This window comes from Triticum urartu, chromosome 2, assembly GCF_003073215.2.
Source record: "Triticum urartu cultivar G1812 chromosome 2, Tu2.1, whole genome shotgun sequence".
NCBI classification, from domain to species: Eukaryota; Viridiplantae; Streptophyta; class Magnoliopsida; order Poales; family Poaceae; genus Triticum; species Triticum urartu.
In genome coordinates, this window is record NC_053023.1 from 153,023,517 (window position 1) to 153,040,891 (window position 17,375).

The 17,375-nt window shown below is 46.6% G+C and overlaps 2 protein-coding genes across 2 annotated transcripts; one reads left to right on the forward strand and one right to left on the reverse strand.

The window, feature by feature from the left end:
* Positions 1-4,319: 4,319 nt before the first annotated feature.
* On the forward strand, positions 4,320-6,136 carry LOC125536484 (cysteine-rich and transmembrane domain-containing protein WIH2-like). The gene is made up of 3 exons (XM_048699711.1): positions 4,320-4,491; positions 4,615-4,795; positions 5,808-6,136. Exons 1-3 carry the CDS (start codon positions 4,443-4,445, stop codon positions 5,851-5,853), a joined length of 276 nt encoding a protein of 91 aa, XP_048555668.1. The 5' UTR covers positions 4,320-4,442; the 3' UTR covers positions 5,854-6,136.
* Positions 6,137-7,172: 1,036 nt separating this feature from the next.
* On the reverse strand, positions 7,173-14,477 carry LOC125536482 (probable amino-acid acetyltransferase NAGS2, chloroplastic). The gene is made up of 10 exons (XM_048699710.1): positions 14,056-14,477; positions 13,304-13,391; positions 11,969-12,177; positions 11,590-11,741; positions 10,889-11,276; positions 10,151-10,248; positions 9,453-9,564; positions 9,190-9,349; positions 8,277-8,349; positions 7,173-7,570 (listed from the first exon to the last, which is right to left on the reverse strand). Exons 1-10 carry the CDS (start codon positions 14,365-14,367, stop codon positions 7,417-7,419), a joined length of 1,746 nt encoding a protein of 581 aa, XP_048555667.1. The 5' UTR covers positions 14,368-14,477; the 3' UTR covers positions 7,173-7,416.
* Positions 14,478-17,375: the final 2,898 nt, after the last annotated feature.

Below are 17,375 nucleotides of genomic sequence, written 5' to 3' on the forward strand. Positions count from 1 at the left end.
CCAGTTACGTTGTGACGTTTGATACACCCAAAGCACTCCTACGGTATCCGGGAGTTGCACAATCTCATGGTCTAAGGAAATGATACTTGACATTAGAAAAGCTTTAGCATACGAACTACACGATCTTTGTGCTAGGCTTAGGATTGGGTCTTGTCCATCACATCATTCTCCTAATGATGTGATCCCGTTATCAACGACATCCAATGTCCATGGTTAGGAAACCGTAACCATCTATTGATCAACGAGCTAGTCAACTAGAGGCTTACTAGGGACATATTATGGTCTATGTATTCACACGTGTATTACGATTTCCGGATAATACAGTTATAGCATGAATAAAGACAATTATCATGAACAAGGAAATATAATAATAACTAATTTATTATTGCCTCTAGGGCATATTTCCAACACCATGCGCCTAAGAGATGGAGAGGGGGCAAACCCTAATGGGATATGGGCCTTAGGGCCCATATTGGTGCGCCTCCCTCTCCCATCCCCTCTTGGCCGCCCCCTTGCTCCCCATCTAGGGCTGCCCCCCCCCTAGGGGTGGGAACCCTAGAGGGGGCGCAGCCCCTCCCCTTCCCTATATATATGAGGCATAGGGCTGCCCATAAGACGCGATTCGATCTCTCGTTGGTGCAGCCCTGCATCTTTCTCTCCCTCCTCTTCTGTGGTGCTTGGCGAAGCCCTGCAGGATTGCCACACTCCTCCATCACCACCACGCCGTTGTGCTGCTGCTGGATGGAGACTTCCTCAACCTCTCCCTCTCTCCTTGCTGGATCAAGGCGTGGGAGATGTCACCGGGCTGCACGTGTGTTGAACGCGGAGGTGCCGTGCGTTCGGCACTTGGTCATCGGTGATTTGAATCACGACGAGTACGACTCCATCAACCCCGTTCACTTGAACGCTTCCGCTTAGCGATCTACAAGGGTATGTAGATGCACTCTCCTTCCCCTCGTTGCTGGTCTCTCCATAGATAGATCTTGGTGACACGTAGGAAATTTTTGAATTTCTGCTACGTTCCCCAACACGCAGATCTCGCCCAATCACTCAGGTAAGTCTTCAAGGTAGAATTCCAAACCTTCACAGACTTCGTTCACCGACAATCCACAGTGACTCTTGGATGCTCAAAGTGCGACGCCTAACCAACTGGAAGATCACGGTCTTTAAGTGTAATAAGTTTTCAGTTCATGCAGAACAGAAAGACTTCAGTGATGCTCAAAACACTCTGGGCTCTGGGTGTTTTGGGTTTGTCCTCGTAAGGATTCTCTCTCAAAGGCTTCGGAGGTGGGTTGCTCTCAAACGACAAAAGCCGTGCAGGAACTCGGAGCAGCCACCAACTTATGGTAGAGGGGTGGGCTATTTATAGCCAGGAGGCAACCCGACATGATATTTCTGAAATGACCCTGGGTCAACAGACAACCGACACGTGTCCAACGATCAGATTTCAAACACACACGACAGCTTGGCTTGGGCTCCAAGTAAAGCTAACTCGACCAACTCTGGAAGAGATTTTCTCTCATAGTCTTCGCTCGAAGACATAAGATTTTAGGTTGAGCATCATGTCAATTTTCTAACTTTGTTTACCTCAACCCTACTTAACAGTTCGGTGGTTCCTATGACTTAGGAAAGAAGAAAATGAAACTACCAAAAGACTATGTCTTCGCGCTCCATTGTCATCAAGCGAATGTCTTCGCATGTCATTATCTTCAACACGAATGAATTCGTGAACCACCATTATATTCAATGTCTTCATACATTTTTAGGGTCATCTTTGATGGGTAAACCGAATCAATAGAGACTTCTACCTGTGTTCTCCTTTAAATCTCACAAACACATTAGTCCCACAACCAAGTTTGTCGTCAATACTCCAAAACCAACAAGGGGTGGCATTAGATGCACTTACACGGGCATGGGTATTGGATATGTTCCCTAAACCCTAACCCTAAACCATCCGTACCTATACCCGGCTTACCCGATGGGTACAATTTTTTCTCGTTTTATAAACACATGGGTATTTATTTTTTCCAAACCCTTACCCCATAGGATTTCTGCCTGCCGGGTCGCGGGTTGCGGGCACCCATTGCCATGTTGAGATCAGGTTGGTTGCATGTCGAAGGATCAAGTTGGTTAGACCCAGGGAACACTTTGACACTTTATATGCTAAAGTTATGAGCATTGTTCTTAAGATGCAAAGATGACAACTACAATATTTTTTATACAAGGGCTTCCCTGATTCATAGAAAAAAATGTTTCGCTCAAAGGGTTGAAGGGAGATAGTGCATCAAGTTATTTGCAAGGGCCAACTTGATTCTCTTCCCCAGGGATCCCAGATGAGGGAAGCCTAGTGAAGAAGAAATTGCAAGGATGAGATTGCGTTTCTTTAGAGTTCCACGCCAAAAAATAGCGGGTTGTCCCATCGCTCCTTGGGGCAGCACAAATGGAATTGGTGAGGATTTGAAGTAACGATGTTGTATGAGCACGTGGTTGTACATTGTAAGCTGGTGTTTGAAATATCGTATCATAATCACAGGGTTTCAAAAATACATACATTGGATAGGATCGCATGTCTAAACAGGGCATTGTGAAAACACAAGCATGTGTAGAATTTGGGTATTTGATTTGCATGAATAAGAAAAACACAGAATTCCTAAAACATATGGTCAAATGAAGATCAAATCATATGCAAGATAAGATGAATCTAATATTGCGCTTTTTATGGCTTTTGTCTCCTTACTTGTGCACAAGAATGTAGAAAAGGTTTGGGTGGATTGTAAAATACCTTTATTTTCCTTAAAAACCGAATCCAAGGAAAATTTCCTCCGTTTTTATGACCAATTCTTTTGAATCAAACTGGTGAACAATGTCACCATAGAAGAAAAAACACTATTCCTATATTTTCTTTCTTTCTTTTTCCTATAAATGCTTATGTGCAATGCACGTTGATATTAGAGAGGAAATTGTTTGCACGTTGATATTAGGTAAATATCAATTGCATGTCAATTATATGTGATTATATCACAAACATTGATACACTATTTGGTATGATATTAATTGAATGCTAAATATGTTGAGCACTAACCGTTTGACCGATCTAGATCGTTGGATATGGTGTGACTGAGATTAGTTGTATCTTTCTATGTGGGTCTTTTTATATTGGTATAGATATAGATAAATCAAATAAGTCATGAGTTAGATTTAACAACAAGACGTATCAGGGCATGTACAATGGTGTTATTTTAAAAGTGTTGTATAGAATAAATGCTCAGGCGGATGAGAGAGAAATCATAAGGCTAGTCATAGTGGGTAGAAACTTAGATTAGTAACATATGCATGTTAGTAGTCTATGTTACTACCATTATAGTGGGTAGTAACATAAGTGCATGCAAACCTTCACTTATTATGTTATAGACTCATTTTGCATTGGGGTGCGTTATGTTACGGTAACATATTAGGCTGGTAGTAATGGTAGTATCATGCATGCCAACTAGACAATTTTGATGAGGTGTCATAGAATTAAATGAAAAAAGAGAGGGTTGAGTATCATATCATGATACCGTATCATAATAAATGTTATACTACTATGTATCATGCATGACATTAAATAGAGTACTATATGATAGTAATATATGCATTAGGAAGGTAGTATCTGATACTAGTATATGTGTTGCCCATTACAACCAGCCTTATGTTACCACATGCATCTCTCTCCTCATTAACTCCATGTCATATAAGAATATATGTTTTGGGTGCGTTATGTTACTAGCTAAGTTACTCCCACTATGACTAGCCTAAGAAAAGACTTGCCTTCTTTTTTAATTAAGAGATGATCAAAATAAGTCATTATACATCTTTTTATTTTTTATTTAGCTTACGTGGCGGACTTAAAATAAGGCTGCCTTATCAACAATCATACATGCCGTAAACCAAAATATGGTTGGATGGTTAAAAGGGCGGTGATATACTCTGCTCACAATAGTTCAAATACCAAACTTGACATTAATGCTTACATTTTGCTGGATTTATTTCAAGTCTTTTAGCGATGTGCGTTCAGTTGATAGAAGACTACACGCTTGGCGGGTACACCGAAGGAAAAGGAACCAAATCAGGCACCTCCTACCCACATTTGCCAAAAGGATATAACCAGGCAACCATAAATTCACCCGGCCCGGGCGACGCGTTCTGGTGGCAACGGGCAGGCAAGTGCGCGCCGCGGCGAGACCCGGGCCGGGCAAACGCGTCACGCGGCCCCACCAAGCAGGCCCATGCGCCCACGTTCGGGACGCGGTTTGGCGAATTCCGCTATATAAAAACCACCTGACCCGACGCCCACCAAATCACCCAAACCCCAGCGCCTCAAACAAAGCCCCGCTGCGCGTGCCCCGATCGCCGCGAGGAACCAGCGAGAGACCCCGGAGCCAGAGGAGGAGGAGGAGGAGGAGATGAGCTACTACAACCAGCAGCCGCCCGTCGGCGCCCCGCCGCCGCAAGGTGCGCACCCCGTTGTCGATTCCCGTCTCCATCCGTGCCCATCGATTCTCTTTTCCTTTCCTGCGCGGTGCTCCTTTCCTCTTTTTGTGCTGAATCTCGGCCTGTGAATCTTTGAATCCTCAGGGTACGGGGACAAGGGCGGCTACCCGCCGCCGGGGTACCCTCCGGCCGGCTACCCGCCCCCGGCGCAGGGCTACCCGCCAGCCGGCTACCCCCAGCAGGGCTACCCGCCGCAGTACGCGCAGCAGCCGCCGCCCCACCAGCAGCAGCAGCAGAGCAGCGGGCCTTCCTTCATGGAGGGATGGTAAGCTCCTCGTCCCATCCCCTCGATTTTCCCTGCCTGCGGTGTCCCGAGTGCTAGATTAGATTCAAAGTCGGCCCGCGGCTTGTCTGGAGGGCTGGATTTCATGATCGGCCGGGTCAGATCTGCCCGGGCACGCCGGCGGCGACCCTCTTCCCCGTCGGTGGCCGTCTCGCGCACGTTTGCTTGGGTGGTGGGGACCGCGACTTGACGCGTGAGCGAACCCTCGGGAAAGGGCGAGAGAGAGAGCAGTCGCGGTCTCGACGACGTGTCGGTCGCTCCACTCAAAGCGGCGAGGGGTTGTCTCGTCCCTCATGCCGTGACATAAACCATCCGATCTTGAAATCGACGGCTCGGATGCAAGTCAAAGCCATCTGTTGTGTAGCCAGCAGCCAGCACTAACCGAAAAAAATGCGTCTCCGCGGTCACGATTTCCGGGAGGCGTCTCACATGTGTTTTGGACTGGCATTTTGAGATAAGATCAGGAAATGTTGGTGGTAGTATAGAAATAGGCTTTCGTTTCTTTAGATTAGATTCCTTCGGGACGACGCAACCTGGGAATCGGGAATTAATATTTCCGTTGACGACGCGGTACTACTACCAAAGAACGGCTATCCTCTGACCCAAGATTATCAACCAGCTTTATTGCAGTACTAATTACGTAGATGCTCACGCACTAACTGTTTATACTCTCACGAAGAACGGCTCTCCTCTCACCGGAGATTCTTGATCAGCTTGATTACAGTACTAATTATGTTGATGCTCGCGCACTAACTGTCAGTATATACTAGTGTGTATATACTAGTGTCAAAACCGTTCTTATATTATGGGATGGAGGGAGTAGAACAGTTGAAAATTGCATGCATGGTTGAGCATTTCGAATTCGCATAATGTTTCATTATGCCGGCCATAGGCATATACCTGTTCCAAATGCTGTCAGTATATTATGCAGCTACTTTATCCTGCCTTGGATGTTGTGTCTCATGATTCCCTCGTGATATTTTGTTTGCGACAGCCTGGCCGCCCTTTGCTGCTGCTGTCTCCTGGACGCCTGCTTCTGAGGAGGGAGGGAGGGAGGAAGACGACGATCAACTTCGTGCAACTGGGACTGAGCTATCCTTCTCTGACGGAGAAATGCTGCTAGTAGCTTAATTATTATTTCTCGTCGGGCATTATCGCCTCCTTTGTTTGATCCATGTTTATGAACCTCTCTGCATTTCAACTATTCGCTTGGTTGTCGACTGATGATTATGTTATGCCTGGTGCCTTCCGTGTGTATATTGTGTCGGTTTATCCGTCTCTGGTGGTGGAATTCAACTCGCGTCTCGCGGTTGTGGTGTTCAATTTGATTTTTCTGGCACGTCTCCATCGATACTCGCGGTTTAGCCGTCGGGTTAAGTCTGAGGTTTTGACTGGACTGTACTTTATCCGATTCTTCCAATCTCACCTCGCAGAGCCCGCAGGAATTCTTGCCGTGCTATAGATTACCCACTCCCTTGCATGCATTAGTCCAACACTAACAATCCAACCGTCTTCGTGGCAAGTAAAGAGTGCAGTGATTGTTTCGTTGAAGCCTTGGTCTGTTTTCCATGACCTAAGGGATGATGTGAGCGCCATCTATTCAAAGCGTCGACGCTAAGCAAGCAAAGAACAAGCACGCCATCTATACAGGCACTGGTCGACGTGTAATCCCTCTTATCTATTACCGGATGATGATGACATTTTGTTTTAGATTCTCACACTGATGATGACATTACATTGCCTAATTCCACATCGTGTGTCCGTCACGCCCAACAATGAAGGCACCCACCACCTTGGGCAGTACAGCACAGTGCACCAGCATATGCATGTGCTCCGGGTCTTTAAAATGGAATATATCCAATCCAACCATGAAATTTATTCCTCTCCGGCTCGCTGCCGGCTCGAAAGGATGCGTGCTGCCAACTGCAAGCTAATTTCGGCATGCAGGCACGCATGTGCGGTGCATATCAGCATCTGATAAGTTGGCAAACCTCCACGTGAAGTATCCCATTTGATTTGTTCTCCGGAGCAGCAAAACACTTTTGCTTCTCAATCCAGGCAAAAGGAAATCACCATAGGAATCAAACATTGCAGGAATCAAGCACCAGGTTCACATTTTCAAGCTTTTACATCGAAATCTTGATGGATGCAAAAGAAAGAAAACCGCCAATCTATCTGGCGTGTGCACTTATTTTTCCAGAAGCATAACGAGTGATTTGCCGTCCACCAAGAGCTCATACTTTCCATTACCATTTTCCTTTCAGAGTACTCTTATGTGTAGAATATGTCCCGTCAGTGAACAGGACGATTCAATCAGGGGGGTAGCACATGCATACCTCCATTTGGTATCATCAATTGCTTTTCCTGGGAAGCATCATTATATTGCTTGCTGATGGTTTCTGTATAGAATTTCCTCTGGTATTTGTTCTCCGTTGTGGCACAAAGTGCCTTTTTTACATCCATGTAAGTAAAAGAAAATTTTAAAGCCGCTATCACAGGCTGCAGTTATATTTCTATCTGAAATTACAACTAACATATAAAAGCCTTGATGTAACCAGTGCAGATATCTCGTCTGACTCTCACCAAATTCTTTGGAAGTCCTGTCATCTGCCAGCAAAATTGTTGACAGGGACACCAGCATGCTTTGGCTGGAGCTGCTTTATATAATATTTTGATCCACGTGACAGATTGATGCGTTTTCTTCTCTGCTCAGGAATAGATTCGATCGAACACTCTGAGAAGCCACGTCGCACAAACCTGCATCGTTTCAAATTAAGCACAAGCAAACATATGAAAAGCTGAATCAATGTCTATTTCCCATGTGATTGATCATTGCACTTCATCATTCACTGGAGTGTGTAACAGGTCCAAAGGGCTCCCCAACAAGTTTTTTTCTAGGTCAAGAGAGAAACAACACAACCGCATGCGCTATGATACAAGTAACAAGCTCTCCAGTAGAACAGATTGTTTCTTCACCAAAAGAACTTAACCCCGCCAATAGATTTTGGTGGACTGAATTTACAAACAACTGGCCTCAAACAGCATGTTTGGTTGTTCCATGCAACTAGTGTTAGCAACAATGTTACTTTTTGTTGCAGAAACAACTTTATTCTCTCATGTTCTCTTGTCTACATGAACAAAATGCTAAAGTGGCACCCTCTAAGAAATGGCTGAGGTGTGCTATTAGAGATGTCCTAATGAAATCAGGTGAAAGAAATTAACAAATCTACACCCAAGAAAGACCATGAAACTAAACTTGGACCATAGGAACCTTTCTCAATGAAACTTGGGATTTAATAGAGCCTAGTGCTTTGAACATCTCTAAGACTGGCATGATGTTCGAACTTGAGCTAACTGATAACTTAATGTCTGCACTAAGATAATAGAGAGGTGAACCATTTTTCCTTGGTCGTGGGATATGAAACCGCTATAAATAAGCCAAGAGGAGGATATAGGTACATACCAATCGGCTGTACGTGTAGTAAGCAAGAACAGTTTGCCAAGACCAAGGGATAATGCCTCCTTCTCAATGTAATCTGAAACATAACCACAACCACAAATAAAAAAAGTGTGTAATATCCTTTCTAGTAGAAACTAACACCGGCAGGTGGGAGCTATTTTAATATTTCTGAGAATACGAGAGAAAAATCACCAGATTAACATTCTGATTTCTGGCCATCGCCATCAGATGGTTAGTGGCAGACTTGCTAGTTAACAAGGAACTCACTCATCGCCATTTTCTTTTATGGTAGTTTTTTCTCCATCATTTTAATCAGATTTCTGGCTATCATCGTCAGATGGTTAGTAGTACACTAGCTAGTTCGAAAAGGGACTCCCTCACCACCATATTCTTTGATGTGGTTTCTTTTCTATCTTTTTAATCTTTTTGAGTTGATATATGTGTACGACAAAGGAGCCAACTGGGCACAGTGAAACATGTGCGTGTCCATGTGCTTTGGGGAAAAGCTATGGCTGGAACAGGAGTTGCATCAACCAATCAAAAATAGTAAATTCCGCTAAGTCAGCTCTATCGCTAACAGTTCTGTTTTTATGAAATGACACCCCAATTTGTTTCGAAAACCAGTCAACTGCATACCTCAACATGGATCCATGAATTTTAAGATTAAACATATCGATGTAAAACATTGCGAATGTTAAAGATCAGGCTACAGAACATTATCAAGAAGAAACAAAATTGTGCTAACCCTGTATTTCTTAGCTATAGCACAGCTCAATACCACCAGACATACACTAATATGGGTGAATCTTTCCAGAGTATATTATGCAATAGAACACCATCTTTGAAACTTCAAGTGGCAACAAGTCAGTTGCTACTTTTAGAACAACAAAAATAATGCATGTGGCAATGAACTTACCAAGCAACTTATCCCCCAGACCTCTTCCTCGGCATTCTTCAGATACAGCAATTGCAGCAACTTCACCAGATTTGTCCTCAGGAAATGGAAAGAGAGCAGCACATGCAATGACTGAACCATCTCTTTCAACAACGTAGAATGAATACAACGCTTCAAGAAGCTGAAGAGACGTTGGAAAAAAGAAACATTTTAGCACTACTATGTACTAACTATGAAGAGAATGAAGCACTCATTATATCAGATTCCTCAAAATCTTAACACACCTCTTTATCTGTTCTTCGCACTAAAACACCAGATTCCTCTAGTGGGTAGATAAGTTTTCTTATGCCAGGAAGATCTTCCTCCGTCGCCATTCTTGTTCCTTCATAAACATCCCTGAAAACATGTGATAGGTAGGACATGAATCTTGACTATGATAGCTTGTACAGCCTAGATTCCAAAAGACCTTTATGTACAAAGAATACCATGGTGAAGTATTCGTTTCAGAAACACGTTTGATATGTATCTTCAGCTTTGACATATATTATGGATTAATGCTAAACTTGCAAAAGGATCTACTGGCTGCTGACATGAATAGCAACAACATAGAAGTTGTAGTGTCTTGGGTCTGAAACACATAGTTAATTATTTTTTCCTTTACCTTGTCAACCAGTCCAAGCCAGCTCACAAGTAGATATTTTTTTATCAGTATAGTAATACTCTATACTATGTTGAAACTGCTATAGAGGCATCTAATTTCTCACATGCTAGTGTTTCTACCAGGAATCAAGAATAAGAAAAAGAAAGATATTAATGAGTTTATGAGATGCATCCAAGTCAATAGAAGGATAAAGCAGGCATGGGAGCATTGGTTGTGTACTGGACCTAGAATTTGATTTGTGCATTGTTGGCTTTCAATATAAGCCAGGCTGAACGCCTTTCAACTAAATAAGAAAATGAAAAGAAAAGACGTTAAGAATACCTCGCAATCATTGTCCCAGCACCATCTCTTGTAAACAACTCTAATAGCAGTGATCCATCAACTGTACCATCTATGATATGCACTCTTTGAACACCACCCTGGCATAAGGAAGAAATAAATGTATATAGACAAATTTAAGTGATAGAGACTGTCATGGAACTTTGCAGCTTACGCTTTGTTAGGAACATGGTTTGAATATTTCACTGTTTGAAGGAATATTTCTTGCTTTATTGAAAGAGCAAACACAAGTATCACACGCATGCCACCTTCTACTCAAACCACACTCAAGCTTTAGATACACGGATACTACTGTACTGTAGTCCTCAGCACGGACATCGACCCAACCTACAGCAAGATAGTGATGCACTACAGTTCAAAAAAAAAGATAGTGATGCACTAAGATAGGGTACTCCTTATGTCGTTCAATGTGCCAGCTTTCTCAGATCTGACAAGACGTTACGTGACACTAGTATTGCTTCAACAGGATTGCTGCCACACTTCAAGCCATGTGGATCCAATAAGACAGAGGTGCATAGCAGCATGACACTGATACAATAGCAATAGCTACATTCAACAGGAACAACAATGCAAATGGCAAATGCAGAAAACAATGTTGCTACTTCGTCGAGGACACCATTTCAAAAACAAAGATGTGTTCATCTTATGCTCTGTAGAAAACTAGTAGATCTTAAAGCAGAAACATAATAAAAAATATCGCGTGGAAGGTACGCCACTTACATGGCATACATAAGCAGCTGCAGCCAACTCAGAAAGATAGCCATTTGACCTGCTTAATCGCTCTTCACCACCAATAGCAAACCCTTGCTCACCAGAACAAATACCATTTCCATTGTTAAAACCCAAACCGTTTTGAAAAGAAGCAGCGTACCCATTAAGATGCCCCTTTCTGTTCAAAGATGGTTCATGGTCCTCCTCATCAACAACCTTGACATAATTTGCAGCAATATCACTTTGCTTAGCACGCTTTCTAATCAACATATCAGCTTCCTCCAGAGACATGAAATGAATGACTCGTCCATTCTCATCAAATATCTGACCATCCACAACGCAGATAAGTTTATCCGCCTCTATGGCTAAGGCACATGCGGTGGCTACTTCGTAAGTGCTGAATGTTAAAAACAAGGAAAATTAATCTGTTTAGTAGGTTACCCACAATATATACAAATTACAGAGAGAGAAAAATTATGGTGTAGTTATTTAGCAATTTTCAAGTAAAACAGGAAATTCACACTCACACATACTCCCTCCGTCCCATAATGTAGGACATTTTTTGACACAACATTAGTGTCAAAAAACGTCTTACATTATGAGACGGAGGGAGTATTTCTCATAATATATGCATAATTTAGAGAATCAATGCAAGCATATAATCATTAGAAAATCTTGAAACTGAACAACTGGTAGAGAAAATAACATACTTGCAATTTAGAACTTCTCCTGAGCTCGAGTATCCCATATTGCTCACAACAACAATGCTATCACTATCAAGCCTTTCTTTTATCCGTGCAACATCTATTTTCTTAACTTCACCAGTAAATCCGTAATCAACACCATGAACTACCCCTCTTCTCTGCCAAAGAAAATTAGTTGCATAAACTCAGTATTGCAGGACCTCCAGCCGACTGAAGTTCAGTAGAAGATAAGAGGTAAAAAAATGTAGAGGAATAAACAGAAATAGCACGCAAGGAGGCACATAGACACTCAAATGCCTAAATGCAGAACTAGATGATGGATACGGCTCACAGTACTACAGCTGTCTCCAATCTCAAATATTTTACTACAGCTATAAATATTCACCTTAGCACCAAGGAAATTGCCACTTGCAACATTATCCACAAGACCATGCCAGTGACCAATAACACCATGTCTACGGAGGTTTAACATTGGAGGGCCAGGAGAGAGCTTTGCTTCTATTGTTAACCTTATTCTGCCAGCTGCCTCCATCGCAGCTTCTAGTGAATCAGAATCGGTAACTCGGTACTGACCAACATACTTAGCCTTCCTTCCTACAGCAAGTTTCATAAGATGAGAATATGCAGGAACAGGAAAAATACTAGAAATATAGTTCAAAGAAGAATAAAGCCTGCATTAGAAAATGTAAAGGACAAGAATAGTGAAGAAACTTATTGTTCACATCATCATCGGAGTATTTCCACCAATCCACCTGAGTTGTTACTGAAGTCATGCCAAATCAGCATTTAGGAAATGTGGAGGAGAAAAGATGAGGGGAGATGGTGAATTCGTTACTCTATGAGGGAAACAGCCTGGCTCTCCAAACAAGACACTAGTAACAAGCATATGGTCTCCTGGAGAGACCCTTGTTACTAAGAAAACTCATCTTGTGGGCTCCACAACATTGAATGTAGTTTTATCTTACTAAAAGGTCTAAGTCACTGGCGGAGCTATTGCAAGGCTGAATGGGCCATGGCCCGCCCAGCCCATGGGGTTTGTACACTTTACATTGATTTCCCGGGCCTTAAAACAATAGCCCAGAGGCAGTTTTCTTGTGTGTGGCTCGCCCATCTTTTGGTGGCAAGCTCTGCCACTGGTCTAAGTAACAACCTATTGGAGGGTTTGATACTATTGAAGTATTGATGAGTTCAGATATTCCCTCTTCTCTTCGCAATGAGCTTAGTAACAAATTGTTGGGGATGCTCTCACCTACCAATGGTCTAATAAGTCGCTGCTGTCATCAAATGTGACTCGTCAAATTCTACGCATGTAAGCAGCAGTTTAGACATAGTCCCTGTTTCACAATCACTCTACAGATCACATTTGGAAGTGTCGCGGAAGCTTTGTGGTGGGGAGTGGGGCAGAAGTGATGAAATAAATTACATACTTCTCAAAGAGATAGAGTTCGCTAGAAAGGTATCATGGTGCTGTTGGAAAATGTGTTCAGATGTGTTTCTGCTCATCCAGCATAATCGCGTGCTTCAGAAACTAAGTTATCTTTAAGTTTTTATTAGGTAACTTTATTATATGCTGAAGGTCCCTTAAACATTGTGTTGTAAACTTTAATAAATAGATAAAACCATAGATGGGAAAGTAAGAACAAATATACAATTGTTAGTAGCATAAGGATGATCAGGTATGAGTGATAGAAGACTGGTGTACTACATGTGCAGAACTAACCTCTTTCCGACAATAGTTTATCAATCTGGACATGTGTTCCCGGAACAAGAACAAAGTTAATGCCAAGACCATGAAGTAGTGAAATATCCTGCATGTGATTGAAAATGTAATATTCCCTAAATAACTAGAAAATGTAAGGAATCCATAATGATGTGAACTTTATGACAACAAAATACGATAAATCTATGCAGCATAACAGTAGCACCTAAGCCCAGTCACATGACTAAAAAAATAATCTCATACTCCTGCCAGGAAAACCAGTGATTTTGACTCCTTTTTCCTAGTAACATTGGGGCCATTTATAGTCTTGAATCCATGTTCGCAGAAGACCCTCATTCCAATTATGTACCAAAAAAACTAAGCTGCTTCTCGTTCTGTCCCTCATTTCTCATCCCCATAAATTAAGTCCAACGAACCCATACTCTTACAACCTGCAGCTGTCGAGTGGCTAGTGGCTACTATACCTTGATTGCTTTCTTTAGATCATTTGCCCATTGATCAAGTCCAATGAACCATATGGTCCATACATCTCACAAAATGTCATAATCTCTAGCTGGCCAATGGATAAACAGTTTTGTTTGAATCACTTGTGATAAAAGTAAGTTATGTTGGATAATTAGAATCGCTACTAAAACAATTCCATGGTTCGGCCCCCCACGGCTAAATGGAAGAATGGCATGCTCTTTCATACGAACAATGAACACGAAAATCCAAAACACTCCAGCTCAGTTCAACTTAAGCAATCATAGTACCTGCAAAATACGGTCCAAGTGTGGCCCCGACACAACCTCGCTGGATATAACGACCACGAAGGTGCTCCCACGATGGCCCCGTATGTACGGCCACGCCTCCCGGAAGAACCCGACGAACTCCTCCCCCGCGTCCACGCCGCCGCCGCCGCCGCCGCCGGGATGGCGAACCGCGCAGCACCGGACGCTGCGCAGACGCCGGCGAGGCGGGGGAAGCCGCAGGCTGCCGGGCGGAAGGCCCCGGGCAGTAGAACCCTGAGCCGACAGCCGCGAGACCCCGCCGGCGAGGCGCGCGGCGGCAACCATAGAGGCCATGTAAGCAAGTGGGCCCACCTACGAACCCTAGGCCTCGTTACTGGGGAAGTGGGGAGGGAAACAGTCCGCGCTCCTGCGGTTTGCGAGTTGCGACGAGTAGGCCGTTGTTTCAGCAAGCGGGTTGGCGCGTAGTTGGACACCAACCAGCAGATCGTTTGGGCCTTAACACGAAACACGAGCTACCTTTGTACGGCTCAGCCCACTGTTATGGCGGGCCGGATGCCCGTCTCTTGTCGCAAAAGAAAAAAGAATGCCTGTCAAGGAATCGCTCCTCGCGCAGGCAACTGAACTGGAACAAAGGTGGCATATGGATATAGATGCCTCTTGACAAAAAATAGTTTGAGCATCTATATTGACTAGTGACACTTTTTTTGTCTATGTATTCACACATGTATTATGTTCCGGTTAATAAAATTCTAGTATGAATAATAAACATTTATCATGATATAAGCAAATAAATAATAACTTTTATTATTGTCTCTAGGGCATATTTCCTTCACTGCCACCGGCGCCGAGCCCGGCAGGAGATGAATACGGTGGTCGTAGACCTGGGCCGGCGGAAGGCCCTGGAGTTCCGCAAAGAGATCACTGTGCTGCTGCAGGAGGTCATCCAACAGCGGATGCTCGGCCTCAGTGGTAGCCGCGCCCAGCTAGAGCGGGGGCGACGTTGGGGCGCCTCCAACGCCCTCCCACCGGATGCGGCGGCCGAGGCGCCAGAAGGTCATCGTCAGGGCGTCGAAGTCCCAAAGGATGGGTCCGAGAGTCCGTAAAAAGTCGACGCCGAGGATGAAGTCGAAGTAGCCCAAGTCGATGCCGGCACAAGTGATGGTGAAGTGCTCGTCGCCGATAGTAATGGGTACGTCCCGAGCGAGCCCATGGCGGCGGAGGCGGTCGCCATTAGCGACGGTGACCCGCAGCTGCTCCCCGCCTGTCGGCTGTAGCTCAAGGCGCCGCATAGTAGCCTCAGGTAGGAAGTTATGTGTAGAACCCGTGTCCAAGAGAGCCACCAGAGTCTCGCCACGGATCGTGACCGGTATAAGCATAGTCCGCTCATTACGGATGCCGAGCAACGCATGAAGGAAGACAACAAGGGTCGTAGCCGGCGCGGGTGCCGGCGCGACCTCGGCGGCGGCTGGGTCACCGAGTCCATCATCGGGGGTATCGTCCTCCGTCTCGTCGACCATCTCCAAGTAGAAGAGGCGCGGGCAGACATGGCCCGGGGCATAGGGTGCGTCACAGTTAAAGCACAGCCCGAGGCGGCGGCGCTCGAGCTGCTCTGCCTCGAAAGGCGCCGGAAGGGCCGCGTCACGGCCGAGGTGGTCGCCGGCGAGGCGGCTGAAGGTGCGGGCGCGGGCGGCGGGGCCGTGGAGGCAGTCGGCTCCCCCGAGGTGCTGTTGGCCGTGTCAAGGCCTGGGCACGCTCCTCGAACGCCCAAGCGTAGTATACGGCCGTCTGTAGGTCCTGGGGCCCCTTCATCTCGATGTCCACGCGGATGTGGTCGAGAAGGCCGCCGACGAAGAGCTCAGCTCGCTGTAGTGCCGTCACCCCTGGTGCGTGACACGCCAGAGCCTGGAAACGGTCAGCGAAATCCTGGACCGTGGAGGTGAAGGGTAGGCGGCCTAGCTCGGACAAGCGGCTGTCGCGCCATGGTGGTCCAAAGCGAAGGAGGCACAGCTCGCGGAAACGATCCCAGGGAGGCATACCGCCCTCGTCCTGCTCGAGGGCGTAGTACCACATCTTGGCTGCACCCCGGAGGTGGTATGAAGCGAGCCAAGTGCGCTCGGACGCAGGTGTGTGCTGCCCCCGGAAGAACTGGTCACACTGGTTTAACCAGTTAAGGGGGTCCTCCGAGCCATCATACATGGCGAAGTCGATCCGGGCGAAGCGAGGTGGTGTCGGGGTTGATGCGCCAGTGCCCACCGGTTCGACGATACAGAGGGCGGAGGGCGGCGCGTCGTACTGCAGCGTGGACACCGATGGTTCTCCGACCTCCGTGTAGACCGGCGGTGGCGACGTTCCGGTGAGCCGTGTCGGAATCGGAGAGGGCGACAGTGGGAACCGCACCTGCTGGATCGGGAGCCCCCCTGGAGGGGCCTGACTCAGGCCTGCGCTGGGTGGCGGGGACGGCGTGGGAGCCGATGCAGCCGGCGCGGAGGGAGCCGGCGCGGCCCAGACCGGCCATGGGGCGGGGGCGTGCCCGGCCGACGCGGGTGGTGCCGCGGGCGTTGGGGCAGGCCATTGCGGCCAGGCCGGCGCTGGGGCGGCCGGCGGCTGGAGCGCCGGGTAGCCCCCGGCGAGTGCTGCGGGCACCGAGTACCACGGAAGAGCCGGGGCCCAGAGGGCACAGGGGGCGGGAGCGGCGGGGGCGGCCCGTACGGGCTGGCCAGGAAGAGCCGGATGCCCTGGACCGCGACGACCAAGTCGTTGAGGACACCCGCCATGGCCTCCGAGCTGTAGTAGGCCGGTAAGGTTGAAGGGGATGGCGGCGTAGCGGTGACGGGGCCCAGCGGCTAGCCGGTGGGCGCGCCGAAGATGAGTTCCAGTGGCGCCGATGGAAGGGCCAGCGACCCCGTGGCGAGTGGCGATGGCGCGGCGGCGGTGGTGGTTGTTGGAGTGACGGCGGTGGTGGTGGTCAGAGGCAGCGACGGCGATGGTGGTGAGGACGACATAGTCGAACCTGAGCTGGCTGATACCAAGGTGTTAGGGCATCTCCAGCCGTTGGCCCCCTAGGAGGGGCAAAAAATCGCCCCCTGGGGGCACACCGGCGCTAAACCGCGCACTGGGGGCGTGATGTCCCCCAGTCGCGGCCCCACGGATTTTTAAAATGTTCAAATTCGGCGCAAACACAACGCAAACACGGGCGAGTTCATTCAAATTTAAACATATTTTACACACAAAAAAACTACCGCGGGCTACCTCCGCCGTCTCCCTTGCCGCCCGCCTCGCCGCCCGCCCACGCGGTTCTACATGCCGAGGAGGCTGTAGAACCGCGTGTAGTCACCGCCGTT